Here is a 12,978-nt window from a genome sequence, read left to right as displayed (position 1 = left end):
TTTTTTCTGAGTTATATTTGAGACATTGCTCCCTTCTTGAAAAATTTTGAAATTGCCAGTGATGAAATGCTCCCTCCCTCCCCCCATTTGTTACATTCACAACTGATTTTTATTCCTCTTTGAGCCCTGTGTTTCTGGCACTCCAGTGCTGCACTGAAGGTGTGGACTCTCTTCAGTGGCAGAACCTTCTGTGGGCCAGCGTTTTCACTTCTGTGCTGTGACAGCCACTGCCACTGCATGTTGCTATGGAATAACAGGCTGGTGAGACTTGCCACTAGGAAAGATTTACTCCTTTCCTCCTATCTGTTTCACATGGAGGATCATCTTCAACAATATTTGACTAGTAGCTGTTGACTTCTGAAATCTGTGTCACTAGAGGCCTTTTGAAGATTAGTACTTATCAGCCTTGAAATGTTCCAGGTTTTGAATCAAATTTCTATCTACTACACCCTTTTTTCTAGTAATAGGATAAGACTTTAGTATTTAATTTCCCTCTACTGTTCCCATATTCCTGTTAGGAACACTTGCCCTCCTACTGAAGGTGGTGACACTTGCCAGGCATGGAGGAGGATGAGTAAAACTGGATAGATTGCAGTGGAAGATGATGGCATTCTAGGGAGAGGAAAGAGCGGGAGAAAAAACACAGAAAGTATATATTCACAGAACAGCTAAAGAACATTTAACTCAAAAATATTTTCTCTGAATATGTTTCTCTACTTATTTCCTTTTATTTTGGTCTGTTTTGGAATTAAACACTTTATTACCACTTGAGGTCTTTGGTTTTTAGTCAGGAGGTAAATTAGAGCAGCACACTTGTTGGTTTGGGTCATTCCGTGCTTAAAAGTTAAAAAATTGCTCAAGAAATAGAAAAATTTTAGAGTTGATTTCCATTCAGTATACTTTTATCACTTTATCCCTAGTGTTTTTTAAGTCCTCACCCAAGGATTTATTGATTTTTAGAGAGAGAGGTAGGAGGGGAGAGATAGAGAGAGAGGTCAGTTGCCTTCTGGATCAAACCCGCAACCTAGGTATGTGCCCTGACTGGGAATTGAATCTGCAACCTTTGGTATATGGGATGACTCTCAGCCAGCTGAGCCACCTGGCAAGAGCTATTTCTAGTTTTTAAAAAAATATATGGTTTTATTGACTTTAGAGAGAGAGGAAGGGAGAGGGAGAGAGAGAAACATTAATATAAGAAACTTTGGTTGCCTACCTCTTGGACCCCTATCGGAGAGTGAACCTGAAACCTGGATATGTGCCCTGACTGGGATTCGAACTAGTGACCTTTTGGTGTATGAGAGGATGCTCAACCAACTGAGCCATACTGGCCAGGGTCCTTTCTGGAAGTAGGCAGGAAATCAGTTACAAGGAAACAAAATAAATAAATAAGGTTCTGGAATAGGACCTAGATGTCCTTTAGATTTCCATCTTCCCACTTTTTATAGAGGAAATTATGGAGGAACTGAATTAAATAAGTAAACCTAGTTGTTTAGAGCTATTGATAGAGGAGATATTTTCTGGTGTGTCAGAATCACTTATAAGCATAAAAATGCTTCTATAAATTTTTGAGATTTATAAAACATTGTTTTTCTTTTATAGCCACGTTCCAGAATGACATCAGTTTTTCTTAAGGGGCCAGGGAAAGTGGTGATGGTTGCCATTTGCATGTAAGTACTGAAAAATATTGCTTTTAAAATAGACATACATTATTTTATGTATATATTCTTTTTGTTGTTTTTCCTACTGGTTTCAGAGAGGAAGGGAGAGGGAGAGAGAGATAGAAACATCAATGATGAGAGAGAATCATTGATGCTCTATCTCCTGCATCCCTCCTACTGGGGATCGAGCCAGCAACCCAGGATGTGCCCTTGACTGGAATCAAACCCGGGACCCTTCAGTCCACAGCCCGACGCTCTATTATTTCATAAATCATTAGTTTGTTCTTTTATTTCCAAAATATATATAATATGTGTGTCAAGAATTATGATAGGGTCTGAAAATACAAATTTCTTATCTTCAAGGATTAGAGGGGCACTAAACTAGAGGAAGTCATTTTCAATTATACAGAAAAGAGATGATGTTACACTAAACTAAGATAGTGGTAGTATGCATGGAGGGATGGAGAGGCTTGGTTAGGTTCAGAAAGTACTTAGGAGGTATGGAAAAAGATGTTGCCCGTATTTCTGAACAATTCAGTAGGTATTGCACCATCACTGAGAGAAGGAACACTGGAAGGAGGAGCGGGGTGGGAGCAAAGGAAATGTTGAGTTTCGAATTGGAGTTTTTATAGGACTCCCAAGTGGAGTTGGTCAAAGGATTAAATTTTTCTTTTTTGTCAGTAAAACTCGGTTAGTAATTAAAGTTTTTTCATCAGAGGAATGTATGTAATATATGTAAACTGCTTAGCATAGTACCTGGTACATAATAAGTACTTCATAATTACCGTTAATATTTATTGGTCTGAAGCTTAGGAGGGAGATTTGGATTAGAGATTTAGGGTTGAGAGTTATTAGTATATAGGTAATAATTAAAGCCATAGAATAATGTGTATAGTGTCAGGAAGAAAAAGCCCTCAGGAAAAAAACTTGATGAATGCTTGGGTAGAAGGAAAAGAGCATACTGAAGAAGAATTAAGGAGCAAGGTAGGAAGAAAACCGGGAGCTTCATGGAAGCCAAGGAAGGCAGTGATTTAAGGAAACAGTGGCAACCCTGGCCAGTTGGTTGGAGCGCAGTCCCATACACTGAAGGGTGGTGGGTTTGATTCCTGATGAGGGCACATGCCCAGGTTTCGGGTTTGATCCCCCTTGGTGGGGGCGGGGGGGCGGGTACATGCAGGAGGCGCTTGTCTCTCTCTCTTTCTCTCCCTCTCTCTTCCTCTCTCTAAAATCAATGAAAAATATATCCTCGGGTGAAGATTAAATAAAAGAAGAAGAAAATAGTAGTAGATGCTTCTGTGAGATTAAGAAAAATACTAAAATGTTTCTAAGAACTTTATAGCAAGAAATGGTTGGAGGTATTAGAGGTAGAAGCCATTATTTAGTGCATTGAAGACTGTACAAAGTGGGGAGAATGGAGAAACAGGAGCAGATATGCTTCTTTCAAGACATTATTTGAAGTGGAGGAAGGGGATGTACACTTTTCTCATTTATGAAATGAGGATGATAATATTTGTATAAAAGAATTATAATAAAACATGGTAAATGACTAGTATAGTGCCTGAGATAAATCATGCTAGCCATTACTGTTGGAATCTGAGCAGCAGGCTTGCTCAGAGCTAACCATATTTATTTTAACATCTGTGGTCTAGTATGACTCAGAGACTGCTTGGTCTAGATTTGTCTTCATCTATTTAAGTAAACAGACCTTCACCAAAGTCTTGCCTTTTACACTGCTCTACTGGACAATATTGATGCCGATCTTTTACCTACTGAAGACACATAATATCCTTTCTAATTTTATTTTTTCCAAATGTAGAACATCCTCTTTTCTTATCAGTTCTTAAAATGCACTTAATTTGCTTACACGCATGACTCATGCCTCTTCATTTGAGTATTTAATACCAAATTTGTATTTTTGAAATTTGTACTCTTGTTACCAGAAACATAGTAAGTTTTTGAAGGCTAGAGATTCTTTTTAATTTCCTTTGACACAATCTAGTATAGAGGTATAGATGGTCAGTTAAATAAGTTTTAGATGAATATTTTGTCTAAACCAATGCTAAATTGCTTTCTCTTTCTCTCCTAGCAATGGATTAAATTGCTTCTTTAAATTTCTTGCTTGGATTTATACGGGTTCAGCAAGTATGTTCTCCGAAGCTATACATTCTTTATCTGATACTTGTAATCAGGTGAGGGATAAAAGCTTTACTCTTATTAATTTTAAAGTAATTTTTTACTGCTTTAATCTAAAAGTTGGCCTGTTTTAAAAACTGAATAATTCCTATAGTTGGCATGTGGAAGAAAAAGAAAATTGTTTTACTTTTGAACAATGAAGCACATAGAAATATGATCATGGTATTTTAAAGCAGGTTTTTAGGCTTTAAGGACTTCCAACAGTGGAATATGAAGTGTAAGATTATCATTCACTAAGTGTTTGGGCAGAAGTTTTTGTAGAAGAGATTCTTACTTTAGGTGGAAATTTATATCTTAACATAAATTCTTATGGTCAATGAATTTAAGAGCCAATGAATTTAAGTTTTTTGAATAACTATGTAAATTAGTCCCATCTGATCGATTTAAAATTTCACATTAGACTTGTACTTTGAATTCCTTTCCTGAATTTTCAAATGAAGAAAGATTTTTATAAAGTTAAAATACCTTCTTTAATCCAAATTTTGAATACTGTAAACTTAAGCCTTTTTAAAGAACACAATAAAACTTTCTACTTGTGTTATTACTTCACTTTTTAAAGAATGTGTTGTTTTTTTTTTGTTTTTTTGTTTTTTTTAAATATATTTTATTGATTTTTTACAGAGAGGAAGGGAGAGAGATAGAGAGTCAGAAACATCGATGAGAGAGAAACTTCGATCAGCTGCCTCCTGCACATCCCCCACTGGGGATGTGCCTACAACCCAGGTACATGCCCTTGACCGGAATCGAACCTGGGACCCTTCAGTCCGCAGGCCAACTTTCTATTTTGGGTTTTGCTTCACTTTTAAAGAATGTGTTTGTTTTAAGAGAATACCTTTTCAGTATTTATTTATTTATACCACTATTATGTAAGAATGAATTTGGGAGAACTTACAATAAAAGACAGCAGGTTCAATAAGAATATTTAAGACAAAGTTAAAAATAATAAAATGGTAGGGAGTAGGGAGAGCCATCGTAACTAAAAATTAAACCCAAGAATTTGCCTAACTCACTGTCAAATAGATTACAACCCTTTGCAAAAGTAAGGAAAGAAGTCAAACATTTGCTATCAGTACTCACAAATCTTTCCCTTGAATTAAATTTTTTTGCAGTAAATATTTAATACTTGTATCAATATAATATTTTCCCAGTTGGTTGTGGAGTGGAGAGAGAGGAGAGTGGTTGGGGAGAGATACATACCACATAATGTCTATTTTCTTAAAAGCTTATTTGGACTTATGAAAATTGAAATGCAAAAATATTTGTACATATGGGCAAGGAGATATGTACAGATGATTAGTTTCATTATTAGCTGTTATTATTAAAACATTAAAGATATTTTTCAGTGTCCATACTATGAAGGACTATTCAAGGGTTTAAAAGAATGTGGTAATTATAGTGATGTACTGTTCTGAAATGATAACATGATAAATTAAGGAAAAAAATCAAATTGTAAACCATTATGTAAAGAACCTTTGCTTCCCACCATGATGAACTAAGGGGAACCGAACTTAGTCTTTTTCTGTAAACAACTAAAAAACTACATAAAATATAGGAAACAATATTTTTAAACTTTGGACAATAGTCCATGATCCTGGATAAGACCATGATCCTGGAGAGAAAGAAAACAAATGAGTTGAACTCTGTGATCTCTCTGGCTTTTGTTGGAGGCACATGTGGGAGATAACAGTCTCATTAAGCTGCGAAGGCAGAAATGAGAGTTTATCCAGTCTGAGGAGGCTGGCAATTACAAGGCGGAGTTCCACAGAGGGTCAAAGCTCTAAAGGATCAAGTTGTAACTTAATTACCTGCCAGAACAGAGCCCCACACTCTAGAAGGAAGACAACAAAATCCAGAAACTCAATATAACATTCATGGTATTAAGCATTTAATTAAAAAAAAAAGAATTTGACATCCAAGAAGCAGAACATTTGACTTATAACCAGGAGAAAAATCAGTCAATAGAAACAGACTCAAATGACATATGATAAGGATGTTAAATGGCTATTATTCATGTATTGAAAGGAAAACATGTATATATTGATAAGAGAAATGGAAGATATAAAAAAGTGAAATGGAGCTTTTAGAGCTGAAAAATATGTCTGATATGAAAAATTCACTGTGTAGAGTTAAAAGCAGACACTATAGTAAAAACAATCAATCAACTTAAATATATGGCAGTAGAAAACATTCATACTGAGGGAAAAAGATTGAAAAAATGAAGGGAGCTTCAGTGACCTGTGAGACAATATCAAGAGAATACTATCAAACATTTAAGGAATAAGTAATGCCAATAGTACAGACTTTCAAATATAGAGAAGAAGGAAATGCTTTTCAACTCCTCTAATAAGGCCAGCATAACCCTGATATCAAAACCTTACAAAGACGTTACAAGAAAGAAAAATGCAGACTAATATCCCTCAAGGAAATAGATGCAAAAATCCTTAAAATATAATCAAATTGAATCTAGCAATATATAAAAATAATAATATAATCAAGTGAATATTATTCTAGGAATATAAAGTTAATTTAACATTCAAAATCAATAGGAATAGAAGGTTAACATGCAAAAATCATTTGCATTTCTACTATCAGCAAACAAAAGGCAAATTAAATTTTTAATAAATTTTATTTAAAATCATATAAAACTAAATACTTAGGAGTAAATTTAATGAAAGATGTGCAAAACTTTTACAGTGAAAATTTAAAATGTGTCTGGGAGAAATTAAAGAAGACCTAAAGAAATGGAGAGATATACCATGTTCATGAATTGGATGACATGACATAATATGTCAAATCTCCTTAAATTGATCTATAGATTTAATATAACTGCAATCATCCCAGAAGACTTTTTTTGATAGAAATTGAAAACTAAATAAAGTCTAGAACTTACAATGGAAATACAAAGAACTCAGAATATTCAAAGCAGTTTTAAAGAAGAGAATTTGAAGGACTTCAAAATTTATAAAACTACAGTGGGGCCTTGACTTACGAGTTTAATTCGTTCCGAGACCGAGCTCGTTAAGGAGCTCGTTAAGGAGCTCATTAACTCAAATTTCTCTATCAACTCAGTGCAAAAAATCGGCCGAGAGACAGCTGGTATCTCAAAAAACTCGTTAGTCGGGACCCTCGTAAGTCAAGGCCCCACTGTATAGTAATTAAGACAGTGAGATATTGGCCTAAGGATTGATAGACCATTGTAACTTAATAGAGGATCCAGCAACAGAATCACAGTTACATGTGGTCAATTGATTTTTGATAAAGGTCCCAAAGCAATTGAATGAAGAAAGGAAACTCTCTAACAAGTGGCGCTAGAAAGGTTTGGATAGCCTTATGGGAAAAATCAAAGTACCTTGATCCCCACCACAGATCATATACAAATTTGAGGTAGGTCATAGGCCCAAACATAACAGCAAAAACTATGAGGATTCTCCTTGATATTAATTTATATGAATTTTTTGCACACTTTAGTTTGCCATGTATTAAGTGTTTAGAAAAAGAAGACAGTCCTTGCTCTGTCTTCTGTAAGCAGGTCATACACACAAAACAGCTACTAGTAGAAAGATATTCTAAGACAACATTTAAACAGTTGCATGATAGTATGGGGAAAACCTTAAAAGATAAAAATGATCACAGAAGGGGAAATATTAATAATGCTTCTTAACTACTAGGTGCTAATAATATTCATTAATGCTATAAACCAAATAAATGTAGGTTATATATGTAGCATATGTATGCACATATATACATATGTTGTAAATGAGCAGAGAAAGGTCTGGAAGGACATATCAAACATAACTAATGCAACCTTGCCTCTGGGGAAGGACAGGATTAGAGGATCTGTGATATTTTTATAAGAAGAACTAATAAATATGGTTCAGATTTAGTTTATAGAATACTTGATATTTCTACACTTTATTGCAGAGTCAACCTTAATCTTAAAGATTTTAAAAATAATTGAATCCTCATTGACTCTCATAAACATAAACACATATACATATATACCTAGTGTGAATTAATGAATACTTCAGTTTTAATGTACAGGTTTAAAAATTATATGTTCTTTATTTTTATTTTCTTAGTTTAATTCATTGAAAAGCCATTTGTTTTTAGGTAGTTTTAACCCTCTTTTCCTTTGGAGTCCAGTAGAAAAAACCAAAATTGTAATAGTCTGTATATTTAGGGTGGGATTTCCAGTATCAAAACTTAAAAATTCATGGTCTCATTTTTGCCATATTTATGTTAGGTGGTTTTTTTTTTTGTAAAGAAGTAAAATCTTATTTATAACTAGTCCTCCATCTTTATTTCCACCTTCCACATCCCTGATAATCACTGCTCTGTATAATTGATATGTAAAATTCCTGTGCATGGTTTTGCAGTTTTACTAGTAATGTATGTGTCCATAGACAATATATACTGTTTTAAAATTTGACAACCTTTTATTTGTACAGTTATACGTTATTCTTTATATATAAAGAAAAGATACTACACACACCACTAATCCTGCTTTTCTCCTCAGAGGTAAAAATATAGTTAAACGTGCATTTTTCTAGACTGGGGTAGGGAACCTTTTTTCTGCCAAGGGCCATTTGGATATTTATAACATTCGCAGGCCATACAAAATTATCAATTTAAAATTAGCCTGCTATATTTCGTCAAACATTTAATTAACTCACCCCTAATGCCTTGGCAGGGCCAGACCAACTGATTTTGTAGGCTGGACTTTCCCCACCCCTGTTCTAGACCTTTCCTTGTGCTATACATTATATGTAGTTTAAAAAAACTACAAAACATAAGTTCTGTACTGTAAATACTGTTTGTAAATTCGCTTCTCCCCCTCCCCCCTTACACCTAAGGGTATGTGTAGGAGCTTTTAGCATTCAGTACATAAAGCTCTATCCCAAATCCATTCTTTTAACTGTTGTAGAAGTAATTTATGGTTTTATTTTGCCATTCCTCAGTGATGGATTTGAGGTTGCTTTCAGATTTTTCATCTTTATAAGCAGTGGTGTTCTGAACCCCTTTGTGTTCATTTTTATTTCTCTTGGGTAAGTATTAGAAACCAGATAGCTGGGCTATTGGACATTAGTATTTGTGTTTGTCATTTTCAGATTGCATCCTCCAGATTGGCTTTACCATGTTATACTCCTCATTTGCTAGTGATTATTTATCTTTCTGCTTCTTCTCCATAGGGTTTACTGGCATTGGGCATCAGTAAGTCTATTCAAACACCAGATCCTAGTCATCCGTAAGGACATTGCCTTTCTCTTTTTTGTTTGTTTTGGTGGCAAGTCATTGAAATAAAAGCAACTTAATTTTAGAAGCCTGCTGTTTCTGTACCTGCAGTTCATGTTAAAGATTTGGTTATTTCTTCCACTGAAGTATACTCACTGCTGTGTCAAAGTAAATTTAAGATATAATTTGAAAATAGTGTTTAAACTATTTATATGCTTTGTAACATGGCATAGAGATCTTGTACTTTTTATATTTGATAATTAAAAACAAAGCTCATATTTTGATCTTAGAGTTCGGTTTTATTTGGTCAAAGGAAACATATATTTCATACTGAGATGAACAGACCACTCTATCTAAAATCTTAGCAATAGCCCTAGCCAGTTTGGCTCAGTGGCTAGAGCGTTAGCCTGTGGACCAAAGGGTCCCAGGTTAAATTCTGGTCAAGGGCACATACCTTGGTTGCAGGCTCCTCCCAGTCGGGGCCATGGTTGGAGCTCAAGCAGGAGGCAACCAATTGATGTGTTTATCTCACATCGATGTTTCTCTTTCCCTCTCTCTTCTACTCTCCCTAAAAATCAATGGAAAAAATATCCTCAGGTGAGGGTTAACAACAAAATAAATAAAAATGATTTCGTTGTCTACATATGTAAATGAGAATGCAAGGCCCATGAGGACTGAGCTTTAAAAAATATAAATAAAATCTTAGCAATAACTCCTATTAAATCCATACTTAATCTACTTTAATCCTCCTGTTGTGATTTGGAAATGGCATTGTTAATATTTAAGATTATTTATTTGTAAAATGAGTATGCTTTTTAGAATATATTATTTTGAATTCTACCAGTTATTTGATACAGAGATGTTTTTTGTTGCTTCTAACATAACCAGATAAAACTTTTGAATTCCACATGCATCATTTTTAAAAAACACTCTTCAGTAGTAGAATTCAATGAATCTTAAGACAAAAAAAAGCACTTTTATTGCTGTAAAAGAGTCTACTTCTATCCTTTATATAAATGCCTTTCTTTACTTGAAAGCAAGACACTACTGTTTTCTTTTTTTTAAAATCCTCACCTGAGGCTATTTTTCCATTGATTTTTAGAGAGAGTGAAAGAGAGAGGGAAAGATAGAGAAATATCGATGTGAAACACATTGATTGGTTTCCTTCTGCACAAGCCCTGACCATGGCCAGGGCCAGGGAGGAGCCTGCAACTAATCTATGTGCCCTTGACCGGAATTTAACCCGGGCCTCTTTAGTCCGCAGGCTGACGCTCTATCCACTGAGCCAAACTAGCTAGGGCGAGACACTACTGTTTATTTGTTTGTTTTTTACAAATGATAACATTTTCAAAATATTATACTTCCTGAACAGCTTTGTTCACCAAAATTTTAAAACGGTAAAATTTTAAAATTGTAGGTTATGAAGATTTCTTCTTAAGGTATTTTCAATAACCTACATTATTGCTGCCCAGTAGAATTTTCTACAAAATCTGTTCATTATGATAGTCACTAGCGACATGTGGCTATGGAGCACCTGAAATGTGGCTAGTGCAATTGAAGAACTACATTTAAAATTTTACTTAGTTTTAATTAAATAGCCTTATGTGGCTAATTATTTATTTTGGACAGTGCAGATCTACTGAATTAAAAATTTTAATAAGAACCTACAGATTTCTTGAAAATACATAATGAAAGTAATGCTATTTAATTTAGATCTTCATTTGCTGTAACTTATATTTATCTCCAATATTACTTTGGTGAGGGAAACTTTTAGAAGCAAATAAATTTTTTAAATCAAGCTTGTAGAACATTATCCCATCTATAAACTAAGAATTCTGTATGTCAAGATTATATACTTACAAAAGGAATTTAAAAATTGGTTTTTAATAAGAATTCTTGTTTAAATTTTCATCTGCCAAAAGGGTGCCATAGCATTTGGGTTTGGGAGTAAATTTCCTAGAAAATATTTTTATTATTGAGTGGTTATTTTCCTTTTATAGTATGTCATATTTTTTAACTTAATATTTTATTGGTATATAGAAATACAAAAGAATGCACATAAAGACCAAATATGCTTGAAAAAATAATTTAGATTTTAAAAATTATCATTAAAAACACCCAGAAAACTGAAGCTCTTAGTACTAATAATAGTAGTCAATTGCTCTGTGTTAAACTATATAGAACCAGAAGCAAGTTCCCAGCATCAAATATGGGTAATATAAATCATCCATTGGCTGTACAAGAAGACAAAAATAACCCAATCAGAAGCTGCATTACAAGGAAATTTAAATAATATCCTGCTCATTAAACATCTGATTGCATTTTTAAAAAAGATTAATTTTACCAGCATTTGTTGTGGTACATGATAGTAAAGTTCTAAATCAAAACAGACTATATGGAAAAGGAATTAGCAGATACTTATACTAAATTGTATTCATTATATTTATGTATTTTTAAATATATGTTTTAAGTTTTTTCCACTTTACATGTTGATTTTCTGATTAGATTTGAGTTTGGCACTTAAATATAAAACCATAACACCTTAATATTGTAAGAAGTTTTTTATTTTCATTATAGACATATATTTTAAAAGGAAACCATTTGCATTTCTTATAAACTATATTACCATTTTTATTTTCCAGGTATGGATTTTCAAATATGCGCTATATTGCTTCACTAATTAGTGGTGTTGGTATTTTCATGATGGGTGCAGGATTATCTTGGTACCATGGAATTATGGGATTGCTTCATCCTCAACCAATGGAATCCCTGCTCTGGGTAATTATTCCCCCCTCCCCCACCCCTCAGTTTTGAAGCTATATGAAATAATATTTAATTATCGTGGAATACCTTTGTGATCTTGATGTTAAAGAACAGGACTAATATACCTTCTTGACTGTGTTATATAGTGTTATGTATCTGTAGTTGTATTTTTTAGAATATGGTTGAGCATGACTTCTAAATACATTATTCAGTGATGTTGAACAAGATCATCTTTGTAGGTACAGTTATAATATTGAGCAGTCCCATTAATTTTTCTAGTTTCTGTTGAAAAATAAGAAGAAAGACTTCTGTTCACTTTTAGTCCCAAGAACAATTAGCTATCAGTACTTAAAATATCCAGTCCCATGTAATAGTCATATGTTGAAATTGTTATAAAGTTAAAGCTTCTCATTTCCCTCATCCTGGTAAGCTACCGGTATACTGGAGGAATGGGGGAGGGGAGCATAGTCACTGTATATGTTCTCCCACTCCTAGGTCCCCTAGGTTGCCTTCTGGCAGCATTGAAAATAGGGATAGGGGACAAGAAAGTACTACCTTTTGGCATCAATGTCATTTGTAGAGATTTAAAGCTGTTTTTTGGTTTTTGTTTTCTTCTGTCATGGGCACTTCAAGGAAATTATCCTGCTTTGGCAGTGCCCTTGATGAGCACAGTTGTGTTTATGTGGACTAGTGGGTTTGGAGCTAAGAGTTGTAAAATCAGGCATGGGCCACCTATGCAAGGCTTGAATAAATGGTATGGCGCCTCATTTTGGAATGTGGGGTGCTTGTAACCTACTTTGTTCTCAACTGGAGTGCATCTCATTTTAATATCTTGTTACACCTATATACCTACATAATAACCGCCCTATTAAACTAGGCTTTTTCTATAGTTCTTACTGATTAGTCTCTTACTATAATACATTTCAGATAATTAAAATGAAGAAGGGTATTTCCTCCATTCTGCAGAGGTTTGACCATGTTATAGTTATCTTATTGTCTTAGCATTCATCTAATTTGTACAATATTATTTTATAGAGCAAAGAAGTTAATTGCTATGGAGTTAGGGATTGATTATTAAATTTTCAATTGTGTGTAAGTTTTAAAGCTTCTAGAAGCTCTTCTTTTAGTAACT

At 34.0% G+C, this 12,978-nt stretch overlaps 1 protein-coding gene across 5 annotated transcripts in view; it reads left to right on the top strand.

Moving 5' to 3' along the window:
- The window catches only part of SLC30A9 (solute carrier family 30 member 9), a 74,595-nt gene that overhangs the window by 30,690 nt on the left and 30,927 nt on the right, over window positions 1-12,978 (top strand). For 4 of the 5 annotated variants that reach the window (XM_023753619.1, XM_014455582.2, XM_023753618.1 and 1 more), the window contains exons 8-11: window positions 1,600-1,667; window positions 3,745-3,847; window positions 9,041-9,096; window positions 11,726-11,861. In XM_023753619.1, coding sequence (XP_023609387.1) covers window positions 1,600-1,667; window positions 3,745-3,847; window positions 9,041-9,096; window positions 11,726-11,861 — 363 coding nt within the window. The remainder of the gene's footprint in view (window positions 1-1,599; window positions 1,668-3,744; window positions 3,848-9,040; window positions 9,097-11,725; window positions 11,862-12,978) is intronic. The other variant, XM_023753620.1, reaches the window with a different exon arrangement.

This window comes from Myotis lucifugus, unplaced genomic scaffold, assembly GCF_000147115.1.
Source record: "Myotis lucifugus unplaced genomic scaffold, Myoluc2.0 scaffold_48, whole genome shotgun sequence".
In the NCBI taxonomy this organism is placed as follows: Eukaryota; Metazoa; Chordata; class Mammalia; order Chiroptera; family Vespertilionidae; genus Myotis; species Myotis lucifugus.
The sequence above is the reverse complement of the archived record's forward strand: the minus strand, read 5'-3'. Positions and strand labels throughout refer to the sequence as shown.